General features: G+C 37.0%; 2 protein-coding genes across 5 annotated transcripts in view; both read left to right on the forward strand.

Moving 5' to 3' along the window:
* The window catches only part of LOC107096178 (unconventional myosin-X-like), a 58486-nt gene extending 46524 nt beyond the window's left edge, over positions 1-11962 (forward strand). For all 4 annotated transcript variants that reach the window (XM_015392718.1, XM_015392719.1, XM_015392720.1 and 1 more), the window contains exons 30-43: positions 24-79; positions 2811-2953; positions 3347-3541; positions 3669-3826; positions 3912-4032; positions 4175-4323; positions 6174-6322; positions 6415-6622; positions 6757-6893; positions 6998-7121; positions 8018-8368; positions 9172-9348; positions 9434-9625; positions 9787-11962. In XM_015392718.1, coding sequence (XP_015248204.1) covers positions 24-79; positions 2811-2953; positions 3347-3541; positions 3669-3826; positions 3912-4032; positions 4175-4323; positions 6174-6322; positions 6415-6622; positions 6757-6893; positions 6998-7121; positions 8018-8368; positions 9172-9348; positions 9434-9625; positions 9787-9891 — 2265 coding nt within the window. In that variant the 3' untranslated portion in view covers positions 9892-11962. The remainder of the gene's footprint in view (positions 1-23; positions 80-2810; positions 2954-3346; positions 3542-3668; positions 3827-3911; positions 4033-4174; positions 4324-6173; positions 6323-6414; positions 6623-6756; positions 6894-6997; positions 7122-8017; positions 8369-9171; positions 9349-9433; positions 9626-9786) is intronic.
* A 3532-nt stretch (positions 11963-15494) lies between these two features.
* The window catches only part of LOC107096171 (pituitary tumor-transforming gene 1 protein-interacting protein-like), a 10000-nt gene continuing 5176 nt past the window's right edge, over positions 15495-20318 (forward strand). Inside the window, exons 1-3 of the mRNA XM_015392706.1 lie at positions 15495-15728; positions 16365-16417; positions 16706-16814. Of these exons, the coding sequence (XP_015248192.1) occupies positions 15644-15728; positions 16365-16417; positions 16706-16814 (247 nt within the window). The 5' untranslated portion in view covers positions 15495-15643. The remainder of the gene's footprint in view (positions 15729-16364; positions 16418-16705; positions 16815-20318) is intronic.

A 20318-nucleotide genomic window follows, 5' to 3' on the forward strand; every position in this document is an offset into this window, starting at 1 on the left:
TCCCTGCTTCATCTTTTATCCAGGGAACACTTGATGTAGGCCTGATTGACTCGGTTTGTGCATCAGATAACCCTGATCGGTACGTCCATCTGGTCAATGTACCAGAAATTCAAATATACAAACTTTCTATGGAAACAATGTTTCCTGCCTTCCCTGTAAAAAAGCAATAATAATAATACTCGATTCTCGATTAAAAAAGGACCATCTTTAGATTACAGGACATACAGTCATTGCCAGATGTTTTAAGACACAAACATTTCTTTTAGAAATTTTAATTGCTTTGGTTTTTTTGGATCTAAAAGCCGCTCTGGAGAGTTATTTAGATGCAACTCATTGCAAAATTTATGAAAATTAAATTAATAAAAAAAAAACATGTAGCACTCTGAGGAGGCCAACAAAATGTTCTTATATTATAAGTTAAACAATATAATGGCTAGCTTAAAAGACAAAGTTGACACAGACTGGACAACAGATATCACTTAGTCAATAGTACTGGATAAGAATAGCAGAATGGTGTCTTTTAAAGTGAGTAGCAGCTAAAACCCTTATTCTTGCTGTAGCTGTATCTACAATGCAGCTTACTATAACCAGTGGGTCAGTGTAGTGCAAAATGCTTCAGAGTCCTTGAAATTGATAAAGCAGTAGGCTTGGACTGGGAATCATTTTCGGCCCTGGCATTTTTCCATCTACACTGGCCCACTTATGGACCCCAAACTCGTGCGTCTCAAATATGAAACACGACAAGAGTATACATTATGGATTAAGCCATCTATCGTCAAGCATCACACAACAACCATCACCAATGCCAGATGTCACTGACTCACGTTTTCCAGCCAAAACATTTTCATAAACTGCATGGATATACAAAATCCTGCGCAATTTGAATCAAAGTCTATTGATCTTTTAGGCCATAAATCTGAAGAAAAACATTTTTTACCCATCCTGAAATGGCAGATTGGGAAAAATCCCAACCTGCAACATTGCACGTAAGACGGGAAATGGTAGCCTATAGATGCAAAACCCCATCATGCACTGCAACATATTTTTGCAAAATATTCAAACATAAATTTGCCAAATATAAGAGGAACATCGTAGTTTGGTTTAAAGAAAGCAATTTAGTTTTATTATAATTTAGTTTGTTGCAAAGATTTTACAGTTTAAAGAAATAGGAAAGTAAACCATATGCCAACCGTCACAAGGATGTGCATGACAAGGAAAGGCTACATATACTGCATGCATCATTTAGGTAGTTTGCATTGTATTACTTCTTGAGCTCCTTGAGTTATTTACTGGCACAGGTAGGTGCTTTGGCTGGGGAGCAAGTTTTGGGGCCGGTATAATTTAAGGAGGGCCGGTCTTTGCACGCTGAAATTAGGACCGGTATCACAGATTACCAGTCCAAGCCTGGTAGTACATAAGTAAAAGTTTTACCATTTATTTTACATCAATCAGGCCATAAATATTGCTACAGCCAGTATACAAAAGGGATTCTGCCTTAACTGTGGGGTAGAAAAGAGAAGCACCAAGGGCTGGAAAAGACCAATCCTGTCAAGGTACGGTAATTAATAAAAAACAGACTGAAATTCTGCAGGAAGTGCTTGGACTGGACTAAAAAGGACTAGGGTAAACAGATTTTCTCAGATAAATCCTCCCTTTAGACAGTTTAGGACATCTGAAAACAGGATCGCTATAGACCAAACATTCTTTTGCCTCTCATCCAAGAGAGAGGATTACTCACAATTGTTTCATCTATGAATAAACATTAATTTCATTTCAGTTTATCTATATTGCGCCAATTCACAATAGATATCATCTCAAGGCACTTTACAATTCAGCCAGATCATACAGCCAAATTGATTTTCTATCTAAGGAAAACCAGTTAATTGCATCGACTCATTGACTTGAAGGCAATCCCTCTCACCAAGCATGCTAGTTGCAACAGTGGAGAGGAAAAACTCCCTTTTAACTGGAAGAAACCTTCAGCAGAATCAGCCTCGGTGTGAGCGGCCATCTGCTGAAGCTGACTGGGGTTCAAGGAGACAGAAGCAGAGATACACAAAAAAGTAGAGATACAGAAGGCCACTTTCAACCAGCTCCACAGAAGGCCCCAACCAGGAAACACACAGCCAGGCAGCCGAGCTCCAAGCACATCCATCCAGTCACAGTCAGGAAAAAACAGGACTACACTCAAAAACAGGCCAAGCTCGAACATTTATTAAAAAAAGGTGTTGATGGCAGCAGAACAGCTGATATTTTTCTCCAGGATGATGTCATAGCAAAACAAGAACAGATCAGATGAAGCTAGAGAGATAGAAAATAAAGCAAAATTATGAAAAAGGGGTCCAAATGTCCTCCAGCACTCTAAACCTATAGCAGCATAACTATAGAGATAGCTCAGAATAACCTGAGCCAGTCTAACTATAAGCTTTATCAAAAAGGAAATTTTTAAGCCTACGTTAAAACACCTTGTAGGAGTATCTTTTCCCAGCAATACTTAATATTTGTGTTTTTCAAGATCAAATCACAGCCAAAAGTAAGCTAAAGATCAAAACATGATGATCATCGACCCCATTGTTGTCAACATTTAAAAACAGTAAAAAAATAAAAATGAAACCGTAAAAACGTCTATTACTGAACAAAGATTTGATCAAGAAACTAATATCCAGAAGGGTAGAAAAGCCCACCAGTAACAGGTTTCCTGCATCTCAGTCTTACTGAACTGTGTTGCAGGAACTATGCAAAATGAGGATTTGGAGCTTGCTCAGCAGTAGATTGTCTCATTTGACCGTATTCCTTCTAATTATTTACAGCCCAAATTCGTTTGTCATCATTACGGCAAACCGGGTGATCCACTGCAACAGTGACACACCCGAGGAGATGCATCACTGGATCAGTCTGCTGCAGAAACCCAAAGGAGATGCCAGGATAGATGGACAGGAGTTCCTTGTCAGAGGTAAGAGTTTTAGAAAATAAAAACAAAAACAATATCTAACTTCATTAGATGAAAAAAAACCTTTATTAGCACTTCTGGTAAGGCTTTAGGGGAAAAGGCTTTAACTTTTGATTTGAATTAATTATATTTGTGGGGAAGACATTGTTCTGATTTCACACAGTTTGACCTTTTTTATTTGCAAAGTCACTTAAAATATTTCTTTTTTTATGCCTTTGATTTGGAGCTTAAATAAAAAAAAATCATGCATTAACAATTCTTCTCATGGCTCTGATCCCCATTTAGGCGTGACATAACTCCTCTCACATGGATTACAGCAGCAACCTGTGTTAATTCTTAATTAATTTTTAATCTAGGCATCCCCTTCCTCCTATTTCTCCCTTTGTCCATCCTCAGGTTGGCTCCACAAGGAGATGAAGACGAATGCTAAGAGCACGTCCCTGAAACTGAAGAAACGCTGGTTTGTTTTGACCCACAACTCTCTGGATTACTACAAGAACTCAGAGAAAAACTCCTCTAAGATGGGGACTTTAGTCCTAAACTCCCTCTGCTCTGTCATCCAGCCGGATGAACGGGTTCACAGGGAGACTGGTGAGGAATGGGAAATCAAGGGAAGCTTCAGGAAGGGAATATTTAATCAGTGATCACACAGAGAGTTTTTAGGACACTCGAGATGTTCTCATTTGTTCTGTCCTCACCGGAAATGTTTGAATTCCAGGCTACTGGAACATAATTGTGTATGGAAGGAAGCATTGCTATCGCCTATATACTAAAATGCTGAATGAGGCCATGAGATGGACGGCCGCAATCCTGGGAGTCATAGAAAGCAAAACCCCGATCGAAACTCCGACCCTTCAGCTCATTAGAGATATCAAGGTTAAAACAAACTCGCTATATGAGTGCAAACAAAAATAGATGAACTGATATCTGTATTTAAAATGAGCATCCTTTGTTTCATCAGGAGAACAGTGTGAACCCAGAAATAGTGGAGCAGATGTACAGGAGAAACCCAATCCTCAGATACACTCAGCATCCACTGCACTCCCCTCTGCTGCCGCTGCCTTACGGGGAGGTCACCAGCTGTGAGTGACATCATTTTTTTTGCTTGCATTAAAAAAAAAATAATACAGAGCAATCTGAAATATTTTTAACATCCCGCATGCTCATGATTACTCAGGTTTCATTGTATTCCTACTGTCAATAAGTCTTTTTTCTCCACATCAGTGCATCGGCAGCAGGGCTATGCTAGTCTGCAGGATGAGGCAGTGAGAGTTTTTAATTCACTACAGGAGATGGAGACACTGGCAGACACGGTGCCCATCATTCAGGGCATCCTGCAGACCTGCCAGGATCTGCGTCCTCTCAGGGATGAGGTACTTCTTTAGTCTTTCATTTCACCAGTGACATCATCAGGAGGGAGCTAGCTGGGGCTATAGCTACCCCTGGGAAAAGTCATAGCACCCCCAAGAAAAAGTTGGAATAGTACATTTTTCTTTAAAATCAGTATTCCTCTTTATGTGGTTGTTGTGATATTTTCCTCAAAAACACATCCAGTTCCAATCAAAATGTAATATTTTAATATTTAAAGAAACTTTTAAATGCATTGAAATATTCCATATTAGTAGTACCTCTTCTATAGAAGAAACCTTTTTTTTTTTAAGTATTTAATTTCAGTATTTAAAATATTATGTCCAGCCCCAAGTTTGGGTCAGGAAAATTAAATGAAATCAATTATTATGCATTTCTTTGGCCATTTTTTTGTGTGCATTATTTCAAATTTAATTTGCAATCCCATAATTTCAAAGCATTTCCATTTCTACCTCTTTTATAATATTCATGGGAGCTTTCTCAACTTTGATTTCACTTAAAAATACCACAAGGTTAAAAATCATCTGTTGTAACCATAGCGGAGCTTTCAATGACAAATTTATGTCCTTAATCAGTCATATATTTGCTTTTATATGTAACCTTTGATTTCTATGAATTACTGCTACTTGAATTTAGACATATTTAGAAATAAAAAAAAAAGAGTTTTCCCACAACTATTTCAGACACAACATTTTGCTTAATTTCTACACAATATAACAAAAGAAATATAAGTTTAAGTAATTTGTGGGCATGTATTGAACTAATTAATTATTTTTTACTCCACATTCATTATTAATGAACTTATTATTAACCTTACATCTGCATCACTAGATGCTGCAGACGAATTCATAGGTTTTCCCGAATCTGGGGAAACAAAATACAGGGAACTGATAATAATAGTTTATAGACTGCGCTATTGCACTACACTCTATACATGTGTTTTTATATGTTTTAATTTTTTTTAATTTACAGCACCCCCAGTTTAATGATTGCCCACCCCCTTTGATACATGCAGAGAAATATCTCTGCAGCTGCTCCTGCATTTTGTCAAAAAAAAAAGTTTGTGTCTTTGTCATAAAATGAGGTAACAGGTCTTGCAAAAGTACTTACACCCAAAATTATTTGTAGGTTCCACATTTTGTGATTTTAAAACCTCACACTAAAATATTTTATTTGTCTTTTATGTGATGGATCTGGATCAAATGATAGCATTTGATCTAATCTGAAAGGAAGCCTTACGTAGAAAAAAGCGGCAACCCTTTGGTGATATATATCTCTACCAGCTGTGCACATTTAATCACTGTTCTTCATCACAAAATGAGTCAACCTATGTCAGATTGGATGAGGTTTCTGATGTGTCCGGTGCATTTGATCAAGGATTGGCCTGTGTTTAGGTCCATCCATAGCTGCTCTGATCAGCTTCTCTGTTTCTTCCAAAGAAAAGCAGCATGATGCTTCCACCTCATATGGGTGGAGCACTCAAAGTCAACCAAGTAGATCATCTTTGGACTAATGGGACCAGAAAACCTTCTACATGTTTTCTGTATCTCCTACACATCAAGTGGGAAGTTATGTTACTTTCTTTCACTGGAGACCTTATTCTCAAAACTTTTCCTTAATCAGGTTAGCGTATAGCTTTCCTGTCCCTGATGAAGAAAATCATATCCATAGCATGGTGCTGATTATCGAACATTTTTAAATTTTTTAACAGTAGTTGTGGTGAAATTGTGACAAAATGTGAAAAGGTTTAATAGATGGAACAAATTTGGAAATTTGGTAAAAAAAACAAAAAAACAATTAAGTATGTGCCGAGATGTATTCCTGTATTAAAGTCCCTTGTTTTTTTCTCTACAAGGTTTATTGTCAGGTGATCAAGCAGACCAATCATGTGCCTCAACCTAACAGCCCAGCCAATCTGGCACACTGGCACCTGCTGACCTGCATGAGCTGCACCTTCCTTCCCAGTCGAGCCATCCTCAGATATCTCCGCTTCCACCTTAAAAGGTACGGATTTGACACAGGACCTCTTTGCCTCTGTTTTCCCCCCCAAAAAAGAAGCTTGTGTGGGACGCACTGTTTGTGTGTTTATGACTCAGGGTTCGTGAACGTTATCCTGGTACGGAGATCGAGCGTTATGCAAGCTTCATTGGTGAATCCCTGAAGAAGACCAAGACTCGTGAGTTTGTCCCATCTCAGGAAGAGATCGCAGCCCTGCTGCTGAGACAGGAGATGAGCACCACTGTCTACTGCCATGGAGGAGGCTCCTGCAAGATCTCAATTAACTCTCACACAACAGCTGGAGAGGTGTGTGGAAGTATGATCATCAGCTGTATTAAACTGAAGAGCAAACAAATAGATAATTTAGGATTCTTCAAGATTGACATTTTTTTTTCATCAACACAAAAACGGATTAAACGTTATATTTCTTGCTGTTGCAGGTTGTTGAGAAGCTGATCAGAGGTCTGGCCATGGAGGACAGCAAGAACCTGTTTTCTCTGTTTGAACACAACACATTTACAGACCGAGCGCTGGAGAGCAGAGTGATTGTGGCGGATGTCCTGGCCAAATTTGAGAGGTATGTCTTTAAACATCACACTGGAATGATGCTTTGTTATCAGCACTCTGTTGTCATCATTCTGTCTCCTTCAGTTTTCCAATCAGTCGACGTTTTTTGTTCAGATTGGCAGGCAGTGAAGAAGACGAAGAAGAGGGAGAGTGGAAACTGTATTTCAAACTGTACTGCTTCCTGGATGTAGAGAGCATGCCCAAAGAGGGAGTGGAGTTTGCATTCATGTTTGAACAGGTATGCTTTATCACACAGCTATTATCACATAGGGCTAAGGTATTTAAATCTTGGGATAAAAGACTTAATCTTTAATCTTGTTGTGTCACGTTGTAGCTACATCTCCCTGAACTAGTTCATTGTAGCTTGGGCTCTAAGGTTTAAAGGCATTGTTCTGCTAGAAGGTAAACTTCCAACCTAGTCTCAAGTCTTTGGTTGCCTCAGACAGGTTTTCTTGCCTGGACCATCACGTGTCTTGGTTGGTGGTAACGATTTGAAGGGATTTTTAGAGCTTGTTCCCTCCATGGGGTAGGCCAGAAATGACACTTTTGTCTCATCTAACCCAGACATCCCTGACTACTAGTACCAATTGGATGTGCTTGGTTTCATTAGGTTTTTTCAAATAAAAGGAGTAGAAAACAATAAAATGTCAACACAATACAATAAGGATTTCAACATTTGTGCAATGTACTTGAGTTATTTTGTTCCTTCTGATAAGAAACATTGATTCCTTTTGAAAAAAAAAAAACCTACACAGAATTAGCAACAGAAATGTGTCCCAGAAGTGCTTTAAGTTCTTATGTTTTGATGGTGCCTCAGCAGCTCAAAGTCAGAGAAGTGTTAAATAATTTAAACAGATAGATATGCAAAAGTTTAAAAGTGATTTATTTTTTTTTTGTATATCAGGATATTTTGAGGCTCCTTCTAAATGATGCTTCCTGAATGTTTGCATTCGCAGGATTTAAAAAATACGGAATGGACAACCTCTAAGCTTTGTCAGTTGATGTTTAAACATCTTTTAAGTTAGTTTAAGCTTCTAGAAAATAAAACAAACAAAAAAAGACAAAAAAATTAAAGACTTAATTTTTAACATATTTTCAAATAATAATGTTGTTTTATTTGCTTGTTTGTTTCAGGCCCATGAGTCTTTAATCAGCGGCCACTTCCCAGCCTCAGAGGAGACTTTGCAGCACCTGGCAGCTTTACGTCTCCAGTATCTCCATGGCGATGGGGCGGGTCGGGCTGGATGGAGCCTCGGAAGCGTGTATCCCATCGGACGCCTACGGAATCGCATATTGCAATCCACGAAACCGGGGTCGGCCGCAGTGGGCGGACCTGGGTCAAGGGGCAGCGGAGGGATCGGAGACGTGATCGGTACCATTGGAGGACAGGGGGGGGCAGGGTCCAGCACGGAGAAACGAAAGACTCCGACCTTCAGGGATTCTTCCCTCAGGAAAAGCAAAACGGGTTCACTGAAGAAGCAGAAGGTATGACTCTGTCATCCTGGATTAAAAGCATCCCTAAAGCATACCAGGATATTGACTGTTCACAAACTTACTTTTTTAAAGAAATCACGGTAAATGGAAAAGAAAAATAGATTAGTCTAGCAAAAAATGGGAAACACAGTTTTAATTAGCGAAAGAAAAGTAAAAGAATAATAAAACAACTCACTAAGCATCCAGAAGTATTAATCAGTGCCATTATTTATATAACACTAATAATGAAACTCTGAATGTTTCACCAAAATATTACATTCAGAAACATGGACTCTACAAAGATCCTGTTTATTAGGCAAGTAATGTCGAACTGGTGGCGAAAACAAATATGATCACAGGTGGGTAGAAAAGCCCAAAATTATTGCATTATGCATGGTTGAGTAAAAATACAGGAAGCCATCCAAACTATTTGGTTAAGAGGCCACTAATGTACTGAGTAACTGATTGACTTAATACTCCTGATCATACCATCTGATTTAATATTTTGAAAAATATGTAAAGTTACACTGTTTAAGCAACTTACTCAAGTAAATGTTACCGAATACATGTAACTAGTTACTAACCACCTCTGCCTACAGGCTCACAGGGGCAAATGTTCTTCTTGAACAGGGCTAGGTATAGTAACCACAATTTGTATCCGGGCTGAATGATTATACCAAAAATGAAATTCAATTAAATTTTTGCATTTTATGCAATAAAATATGCCTTTCTTTTCATATACTATTTTCTATGAATATGCCTGGCGATATATTTCTTCGATATCGACAGAACTGATGAGTTTGTCAATGTTTCAGGTGGAAGGGGAGCAGAGGCTGGAAATGTGGGTGAAGGAGGAGACGTCTGCAACGCGCACCAGCATCATGGAGAAGTGGGCCCGTCTGCAGGGAATGCCGCAGCATCAGGCCATGCTGAAGTACATGAGCATCATCAAGGAGTGGCCTGGATATGGCTCCACTCTCTTTGATGTGGAGGTGAGAAAAAATAAATAAATGAGAACGGACTTCATGGACCTGACAATGATGATAATAAGGGAAATAAAATGTTTTGTCTTGGCAGTGTAAAGAGGGAGGTTTCCCTCACGATCTGTGGCTGGGAGTGAGTGCTGACAATGTTTCTGTGTATAAGCGAGGTGAACCCAAACCACTGGAGACCTTCCAGTATGAGCACATCACCTTCTTTGGAGCTTCTCAGCCATGCACCTATAAAATCATTGTGGATGAAAGGGAGATGTATTTCGAGACTCCACAGGTAAAATTTGAATCAAAACGCCTCATCTATTCCAACTGGGGCTGACGCTAAACATTTTTCATCTCAACTCAAATGTTTTAAGTTTCTTCTGAAAATTTTCCTTAGATTTTAATACATTTCCTAAGATAAATTTGCCCATCTTCCATGTTTTTTCTCTCTAGGTTGGGGAGATCACCAAGATCATGAAGGCTTACATAAACATGATGGTGAAGAAGCGTTGTAGCATCATGTCCGTGACCAGCGTGGCTAGTTCCTGGGTCAGGTGATCACCAAACCACGGTCCTCTGTTCATCCATCCAGCTGCAACAGGCCCCTTCATCGGCCATGTTAGAATTATGTTCTTGATGATGGCGGATGCAGCAGCCAGTAAACCCAACAGTTGATTCAACTTAAAAAAGCCGTCCAAGGCTGAAAAGGTAGACATGGAAAAGGAAGCCAAATAAAGACTCTTCTGGCCTGAGTTCTCCTTGGGAGAAATTTCTGAGCATGACAGAGGAAATAGTCAATTATTTTGGACTTTCACTTAAAACACCCCACCCCAACTGTAGTAACGTATGTAGAAGTCCAAGCACACCACAAACTGCTTCCATTTTTTTCCTTTTTACAGGCAAAACAAAAAGCACAAATAAGTCCTTCACTCTTATCCAGCTGTTCACTCACTCCTCTGATTTTTTCTCTCTCTCTTTCACTTCATGTTCTTTTTATTCTTACGGCATCTTATTTCTGTTGCCATTAAGCTGTAGGGTTTTACTCTTATTCTTGCTTGCTTTTTAGATGTTGTTTCCAAGATTTTATCTTTAATGTCAGCAGTATTACTTTCCAGTAAAAGTTTTGATTAATTGTCATTATTCAGGGGAAACTGTCCCTCATTGTGCTCACTCTTTAGCGCCACCATGTGGCCACAAGGGACACACGGCTTCAGGAAGTGGCTCTGAGTTTTTATGAGATCCAAGGTTGTTTTAAGGGAGTCTGCTTGGCATTGGGAGTCTGTGCAAGGTTGGATCCCTAAAGAAACTAATATCTATATATGTGAAGATGTAACACAGCCTGCATAAATCTGTATAGTCACAAATATGTACACATAAACTAAACTAATGTATCATTTTATATGAATTGCACTCACTGCAAGTATTTTTTTTCTTATTGTTTTTGATGGCTGTTCCACTCTAAAGCCTAAAGATGCCATACCTAACACAATGTGACGCCTGTCATGTGAAATACATGCAATGGATTAGTGTTATATGATGACCACCATATGTGTAAGGATTACGATGCTGATGCTGTGCACCATTCACCAGCTGTGACATTATTGTGACTCACTGAGGAGTAAAAACGAGCTGAAATACAGGCTACAGCCCCTCTGGCTGCTCTCAAGGTCATATCTTCACAGTCTTTGAAAAGTCCACCATTGTTATAATCCCACTTTACCTTGAGCCATAAAATACTGTATAGCCCTATTTGCTCAACCAGGTTTTTTTTTTATGCTCACTGCTGGAATTAAGACACATGCGTCAGTAAATTAGAATATAATTAAAAGGATTAGATGTTTGTTTTAAGTTTCTGATCGTTTTTTATTATACTTTTTTGGTAAAAAACAAAAACAAACAGTTTCTCTGAAAGGTTAAACAACCGCTTGTCTGCATTGTTGATTCAGGCAAAGTAAAACCATGATCTGAATTGCTTATTTTTAAAGGTCAGGCATACTTGCCTTCTCTTTTCAAGTTTCTCTGTGAATTCAATTAGCAACCATATGCTATTATTTTTGTTAAATATCTGCCATAGGAAATCTCAATTTTAAACAACCAGCAGTTTATTAATATATTTAGCTCTAATAAGCAGAAAACCATGAAACGTTTCATAAAGATGAAGTGCAAATTTCCTTCATAGGAAAAAAAACACAACACATAATTTCCAAGCAAATGAAAAGAAAAGTAGGTTCGAAAAAACATAACTGTTTGGATTTTAGTGTCATTCCGTTGTAAAAACCTAATTATGCTTCTAAGACTGGTATGCATTATTCTACTTTATTAGTTGTTAAAACACATTTTAGGCCCCTATTAAGAGCCATTGTAGAGTAAATGTAGAGCAATTGTAAAGTGTTCTTAATTTTCATTGAAGGCTCCTGCACAGTTTGGACTTGATAAAGTACAGTGAACCAACAACAGCAGCACCTGAAAAATAGGACTTTAAATAATGGGTAAAAGTCCAAATCTTTTTTCTCTTAGCCAGGTTAGACACTGCTAATAACCATAGGAGTTGTAGCCCATGTTGAGCATAAGCTCTTAAAGCTGCCTCTCCAGCCTCTCACATGTTGTGAATCTTTTCAAAACTCATTAATGCTCTTTGTTTTACAATGCTAAGCTACAGTTATCCTTGTTGGTGGTGCAGGTTTTGTTTCTTACAAAAAACTTTTCATTAATATGATTGGATTCAGAACTTCCCCAGTTAAGGTCCTCACATACAGTTCCCTAATAGCTCCTATGTTCTAATTTTTAGAGAAGCTGAATTTTAGCTCATCAAACTTCTTCTGTAATGACTCTTAAAATAACTTTTGACCACCGAAATACATAAATTAACTAAATTAACCTTTTGATAATCTTCTAATTTATTGAAAAGCATGTGTAAATACTCCAGTTAGTGTTTCCAGTCTGGTTATGAACACTTCAACTTAAAATTTATTGTCAATATTATATATTTACTGTATGAGCCCTCTATATTATCTGTCCTTAAATGTGCTATCTGAATTGCTGCTGTGTGGGTGAGTGTATTAATGGTTTAAAGCTAATGGAAATGGTTTAAAGCAAATGGAAATAAGAAAAAGAGAAGCTGTCTTTAAAAATAAGATGTATTTATATGACCACTTTTTTGCAAGGAATGGTGTTGTATTTGTGAGTTTGCGTAAGGAAACAAAAGCATGGGATTTTAATGGGAGGGTATGGAGCCTATTTATTACTCTATGTATTGTACTGTAATGTCTGTCTGGAGGGAACTAAAATCCTCAGTCATTTGAGTTGAACCAGTAAAAGAAATTAGTAATGGTTTTTGATATGGGGCACCAATTGGTAGGAGCGGCAGGGTGCCATTCAAACACAAACCACCTCTTAGAGGATATATGTTGAGGATATGAGTCTGCTTTAGCTCTGTGAGGTCGTGGAAGAGGTCCGTTTAATCTATAATGCATCGCTAACGAGCGTTACCTTCAGTGAGTGAAGCCACCTAAAGCAAAGCCTTAACATTTGGTTCAAATGTTTGGTGCTTTTTATTTAATATATTCTAACCTAGCTCCTGTGGCAATAAGGGCTTTTGACCCCAAATATGTTTATTCTTAGGCTTTTCACACAAGATGTTTCAGACAAAAAAAATTAAACATATATTTATTACTTCAGGGTCGTGGTGTAAAGGGTTGCAACAAAAAAGATATGTTATTAGAAATTTAAGAATTCCTACAATTTCCAGTTCCCATTTCATGCCATTTCAATGAGTAAATGAAGCATTTAACATTTAATTAGCCTAAAAAATGATATAATAACGTAAATAATCCTCAAACAAGTTTCAAGTAACTTAAATTGATCAATTTGATGTCATAGGCCATAGATTTGGAGCAACCTGAGGGGATCTGTGTTGATAAGATTGCAGATTTAATGTGAGAACTTCACCCTGCAGCTGCTGAAATGTGACCAGCTTGTGGAGTTAAAAGGAACTGGAATTAAATGTCAACAGTATCTGATCCCAAATCTGTCTTTTGAGGGCAACTTCATCAAAGGGCTCCTGTTGTCAGCCGCAGGCGGCCAAAGCTGGGCCCGTCATCCTGCTCTGGTTATTATCATCATTACTGTGAATCAATCATTGTTCTTGTTGGCGGGGGGAAAAAAAGAAAGAGAGAGATGTGCGTGTTGTTTTTTTTTATTTATAAATGGCTTTACAAAAATCATGCTTTAATAAATTATTGTAAACTGATTTGTTGGAGTCTCATTCGGGATAATTTTAAGATAAGAAAAAGAGAGGGGAGGAAGTTTCAGAATGTTTTTACTCTGCAGACAAAACCTGATATGACATGTTAGGTACAGAACTAGAACATCTCATACTTTAGCCTTGTAGAAAATCTTTATCCAGATACAAACAGCAGCAGTTTGTGCTCCTGATTAATAAAACATGAAGCTAACAGACAATTCATTAAGGAAAAGGGTACTTTATTGGGATTTTAAGTGATAATTGCATAATTGTAAAAAAGGGAGGAAATAGTGAAACATCCTTACGCTTTAATTACAGTTTTGCAAACCTATGAACTAGTAGCAAAGCTCAGTCAGAAAGGATCTGTTTTTTGTTCTATCCACTGAATCTTCGTTGAATTTGAGTTTGAACTTTGGTCATTTGAAATCAACAATATTCTCAGATTTAAATAATTTCATTGAAAATGAACTGGCAGACCAGTCTAATTGTTTTTGCAGCAACCTTTCAGTATCACCGTGCATTTAGATTCCTCCAATCACCTCATCAGCTCAGGGGCTTCCTATCCATGATAGAGAACAGGATATTCTGCTTGTTTACTACAGGGCTTGTTGTGAGCTGCAAACTAGATTTCCTTTAAAATCTTACCGACACTTCTGCATATTGCTCATTGTGGAGTTTGTAACTAAGCATCCTGTTGATAGATTCTCCCACCTTAGCTGTGAATCTCTGCAATTCTTTTGATTAATAACCCTTCTTCTCCCTGTCAGATTAACACTCATATCTTGGTAAGTTTGCCATACTATTTCTATTTTAAGGTGACTAATTATTGATGAATCCATCCATTGTCTGAACACCAAGAACTGAGTGAACCCAAGCAAGAATAAGAAGAACTTACTCACTTAAAATAATTTTAGAATTTCAGTAGATTAAAAAAAAAAGTCATAAAAAAGTAAGTCACATATGCCATCAAAACATGGCTGGAAATGCAAGCAGTGATCAGCATCATGACGAGGTAAAACAAAATGACTTTTAGGACATGCAAAGTCCTTGCAAGACACCAAGCTGGGATTGGTCACCAACAGTGGTTGGGATACTATTCTACTCCTTATTCCTGGCTTAAACTTCTTCACATCTTTCTCTCAAGCCTGTATTTTGTGTTCCTTGATTCATGTGATGCTATTTACTGACTAAAGCCTCATAGAAAACCTGCTGCAGAGAACATTTTGATTTTTTTTTGCCAATTTAATTACACACAGATTGAGTCTAATTAGCTACTAATTGGCTTTTTAGGGTTACGTGACTTTATCCCTTAGCAAAAAGCAGTTTATTCAAGTGTAGCTACTAAAAGTACACTAATTTCATACTTAAAATCAGGCAGTGCACTTAGAGTTTACTTATTCTAAACTATATTTCATATACTTAACAATAGTATAGTCAAGTCTACTTGACTATACTATTGTTTACTTTATTGTTTACTAAAGTATACTTAAAGTATACTTTAGTAAACTTAAAAATGTCCCAATTTAGTTGGAAGTAGTATTACTTTAGTTCGTTTGTTCGGCATACTTTATAAACTTATACTTAAGTATTCTTAATAGAATTTACTTCAAGTATACTACTTTTTGCTAAGGGATAGGAATCTGGGTAAAGAAGGATTAACAAAATACAGCTTATGACTTTTTATTTTTGTTTCATGTCTAAAAATAAATTAGCCTAAGTATATTTTTCTTTAAAAAAAAAAAAGATTCATAGGTTAATTTTCCTCCTCGATAATTATGCTCTAATTTTATTGCTGTTAAATTCTTGTCCATTTTTTTTTTCCTACCGACTTACTTTGAGTGTTTATTGAATAAATACTCCACCTTCCCTTTTGTCTGCGCTGCGTCACCGTGCGTCACAGCGCTGTTATGTTTCCTTCTCCGCTTTTCTAGTTTCTCCTGTCTTCCAGGCGCAGCCAGCCCGTTCTCGACTTCTCTAATGTGTTGGAAATCTTTTGGAATATAAAGCTCACACATATCAGAAAGTTGGAAAAGTGTGGATAATCTGCGTCGTTGAAGCGGCTGGAAGATGAAGTGTTTGCAGATTTTCCTCCCAGCTCTGCTTCTTATCGCCGGTTTGGCAACAATTCTGGCTGATTCCACACCTGAGCACGGTAGGAACACAGACATCCGACCACCTACTGATTAACCTCAAATTTACTATAATTTAAGAACAGTCACTTTGATTTTTTTTTCTTTTTTTTGTTTGTTATTCCTTTAGATGCCCTCAGTAGTTATATTTTGGAAATATTTTTAAATGTTTTTTATTAAAAAAAATTATTAATAATCTACTCAATTAAAATTCTAGACAATTAAATCTAGTCAATTACATTTCCCATAATTTTCTCACAAAATCAAGTTGTAAAGAAAACAAAGCAGTGGTTTTGTTTTTTTCCATCTTCCAAATAAAACCGATCTATTCATTTGTTTCATTTAAGCTTTATTTAGCTTAATAAAGACATCAGTTTTTTTTTAAAACATTAGTTTTATAGATACCTGGCTACACCTTCATGAAGCCAGTCTGTTTACTCTGCTGTCTCCATAGAAAATGTCCCTGGAAGATTAACACTGGTTACAAAAATTACCCTGAGAATAATTACAGGCCTCATATAATCCCCCTCTAAAGTTTTCTGCTAATCAAGGGAATATCAGAGCTGGTTTGACTTCTCCTTTTGATCTAAAAGGGTTTAAGCTTTGAAAAGTAAAATCCTGTTTCACTAATTAAACTTTTTTTTTTCCCCTTTCCACAGTGTGTGAGAGAAAAAATGGAACGAGCTGTGAGGAGTGTCTAAGAAATGTGACTGTGAGTCCAGATTCCTGCTCAGACAATCTAAATCTGGCTCTATGCTGTGGTTTTTTTGTTTTGTTTTTTGCCTAGTTGACAAATACATGCGTCTAAGGTGGGGGTATTTTATCTGCTGGCTTGTCTTCCTTCAAACCTGTTGGACTGGTTTAAGGAGTAACTGATCCCTTCCCAACTTCCCCCTCCCATTCTGTGCGTGATTGTTATGCAGCTGAATGTGCAACTGACCTAAATAGTTTCAGATTTGTTGGTTGTTGGAGTAAAGGATCTGTGTATGTTTGTTTGCAGTGCCTGTGGTGCATCAAGACAAAGCAATGTTTAACATATCCGGTGCAGACCATCCTTCCTCCACATTCCCTCTGCCCACTAGATGATGCCCGCTGGGGGCTCTGCTGGAGTAAGAAACACAGATTATATCTACAGAAATTGGAAGCTGTGTAGCTAACTTTCAATAAGTAATTTATATTACTGCACTGATCTATAGTTTTAGAATGTTTTATTTTGAAATACAAACTTCAGAAGATTAAGTCCTTTAATGTAGAATTGCAAGTCAGGATTACTTTGCACTGCTGAATAGATGCAAAAAGGCCCATTTTGTGTGAAATGTTTATTTTAATGAATCATATTTTAACATTTTAACAAAAACTGTAAATAATAATTAATTCTGCATTCTATGAACAGGTCAGTACCAATGAGTACAAGGTTATTTTAAACGTTAGTTTCAAACCCAAGGGTTTTTCTTAACTAAGTGTAGGAGTGACCTTATTTATCTCTAGCTTTATGAACTGTGGATGATTATTTATGCTCAACCTCTACTTTGAACAAGTTCAAAGTTCAGCTCGCACTTTTAAAACCTTTGTCTAAAGTTTAAACTATATGGTTAATATCACTTTGAGCTTTTGTGCATGTTAACATGACCAAAACACCACTAAAGCATCTTTTGTGTTAGTTGTTAGAGGGCAAAATTAATTAGAATTTTCAATGTGTGGTTTTGTTTTTGTGCTCAATGCATTAAGCTGTGTCCTACTTTATATCAGCTTTACCTGCATACTCTCTTTTCTTGCCAACAACAGACTGCAAGGAAGGCACAGCTGATTTTGATGGGCATGGGCCTTCAGCTTGTTTAGTATGTTTAAAACAAAGCAAAGTGAAAGGTGCTGAAATCAGAGAGTTTTATGGTGAAAGTTTGCATATTGCTCCTTTAAAGACCACTCCTAAAATATATTTAACATTCCGGTCAATGTCTGAAAATGTGTGATTAAACAACAGAAACCCCCCTGTCTAATAGAAGGGTTTAATAGAGAGACACTGGTCTCTATTATACCTTTTTTATTCACCTTTAAACTAAAGTGTCCTTCATCTTTTCAACTAAAACTTTAGGTCACATAAGCATTTATCTGTCACATATCCAAATAAGATCATTTTCCTTAAACATTTGACAACAGATGACCCACATTTGACACATTTGTTATATGCATTTTAGCATACTTTATTTTGATACTCCTTGGTTATTAAATTCTTCTTTAATTCTCCCTTTTCTCCCTATGCTAATAATCTCTAGACAGTTTTACATTATCTTGCAGGGATGTTTGAAAATAAAAAAAGGCCTGTTGTCTGCGGTTAAGTTTTGCTGGGTCCATGTTAGTGGTTTAAAGTGATGTTTCAGCAGGAACTCAAATGCAAACATGCTTCTGTACATACCTAAGGGGTATGTTGAGTTAGTCTTTAAAGGTTATTTATGGGTCTGGCATGTAATGGAATGCCTATTTAGAATCTGTCTTCAAAATATTGACAGAATGTTTGATAAAAAAAAAAAAAGTGGTTTTGAGTTAAATGCAGATTCAAATCTAAAATAGGTTGTTTATATTTCATTTTTTCCCCTGGGTTAATATTGGTTGGCTAAACAGTAGAAAAGGCTCACTGCCGCTCCATGTCTTAGCTCTCTATGGATAATTGATCTCACTGAGGCTGACCAGTGTACCAAACACCTAACGGCTTTTAACCCTCTAAAGATAGTTGGCAGTCAATGACTGTTTTTCAGTTTTTCACCTGTTTTTTTTATTTTTTATCAGGATATAATGTTCCACTTTAAGTCTACTTAATTCTCCCACAGGGGTTCTATCTATCAAATGTATTTTACAGAGAAGCAGTTCAAGTTTAATGAATTGTTTATATAGCTAATTTTCAAAAAGGGGGATAACATTTTAACATAAAGCCAAGCTAGTAGGACCCTGTACCCTATCAAAATTTTTTTGTAAGATCTGAAACCTGTAATGGTGACAAAAATTAGGAACAATACCTTTTTTTTTTTTTTTTTTTTTTTTTTTAAAGGTCATTTTTACATTTTAATGTGCGTTTTCCCAGAAACAGAATGGAGATGCTGCAATGGGAAATGAAACTTTGATTGTAAAGTTGATGGTTTTGCCTGAATACTGTAGCATATCATTTCAGATAACTGCGTTCTATGTGGAAGAATAACTAATATAAACTTAATCTAGGTCTTTCACTACTTAAACACAAACGCCATTGTCTTTAGCTAACTGAACCAGTCAGTCATATGAATTTCTGTAACATTTAACATTCCACTTTGGGATTAATAAAGTATTTTTGAATGGACACAGCCATGGAGGTCTTCTTATAAAGGTTTGTTTGGAATTTTGTTTATACATCCAAAAGGTTTCACAATTTAAAAAACTGGTATTTAATTACGATGTTAATAGTTGTTCATTTTAGTTGTTTTTAACCAAAGTCAGTGATGCTCAAGGTGATGGTAAAATGTGAAATTGCCCCTTAGCCTTTTTATTTCCGAACATGAAGCCAACTTCATCTTCACTCTAAATCAGTGGTGTCTGAAGTTTTAGAGGAAATCTGTAATTTATTGGTTTTGTTCAATACTGTAGTTTATTATGGATGTAAATATTCCACAGCTTTAACTGGGAAACTTTTCAAACAGAAAAAAACGGCACATTAGGAATTCATCAAAAGCCAACTAATACCATCTTTTTGCAGTAAAAATGCAGCCACATCCCTGTTACCAATCATTTAGTCTGACCACATATTGCACCTTGCAGCCTTGTGTGTTTTTGCTCAACTTCCTACCATTGTTGCTGACTTCAAAGCGTTGGGCGTATAACTTGCAGCACTCACCTGTAGGGGGATTTCCTCAGCCCTGAACTGTGTTTGGCTCTTAATGCATTCTGCCAAAATTCATTAGGTGCTTAAACCACAAAGGTGTGCTCTGACCTCACAATGCAATTATGTGCATTAAATTCTGCTGATGAGACTGACCCCTGAGTATGGTCAAACGTCTTTGCTCTTTCTTCACATGTGAACTGAGCCGCCACCCTTTTTAATTTGTTACCCCCCACTATATTAGTCCTCACAGTGTTTTGAGGTTTAATGCAAACCTCTGAGCTGGTGCAGAGACATCATGTTGGTGCGATGACATCCCAACTTTTGCTCTCAGGACAAGTGTTGATTACAGAAGGGATCCTAAAGAAGCTAAAGAGCAATGATGCAGTGTCATCATCCTTTAATGGTTGTGCCTTCCTGTTTTTTTAGAGAACTAGAATTGTTTTCTTTTTTAATTTATAAATAATTCACTTTGGGGAAAAATGTGTTTTATTTGTCCAGCTTTCTATATTGTAGTTTCTTGCCTTAAAACATGACAATAAGGTTTCTAAAAGCTTAAACACCAGAAAAACTAAAGTGTATGCAAGTGTTAATAGTATATGGATTCATTAAGGAGACTCATACGTAACTGGGCTATATATCCTTGTATTTAGAGAGTTTTACTGTAAAATTAAAATGATTGAAAGCTATTTAGGGCCGGATCTATCAAAGGTTTGCGTGTATTAAAACGTGAGCTATTTCACTGCGCACGCTAAAAAATGTACAAACT

The sequence above is a fragment of the Cyprinodon variegatus genome, unplaced genomic scaffold, assembly GCF_000732505.1.
Source record: "Cyprinodon variegatus isolate N-32 unplaced genomic scaffold, C_variegatus-1.0 Scaffold604, whole genome shotgun sequence".
Classification (NCBI taxonomy): Eukaryota; Metazoa; Chordata; class Actinopteri; order Cyprinodontiformes; family Cyprinodontidae; genus Cyprinodon; species Cyprinodon variegatus.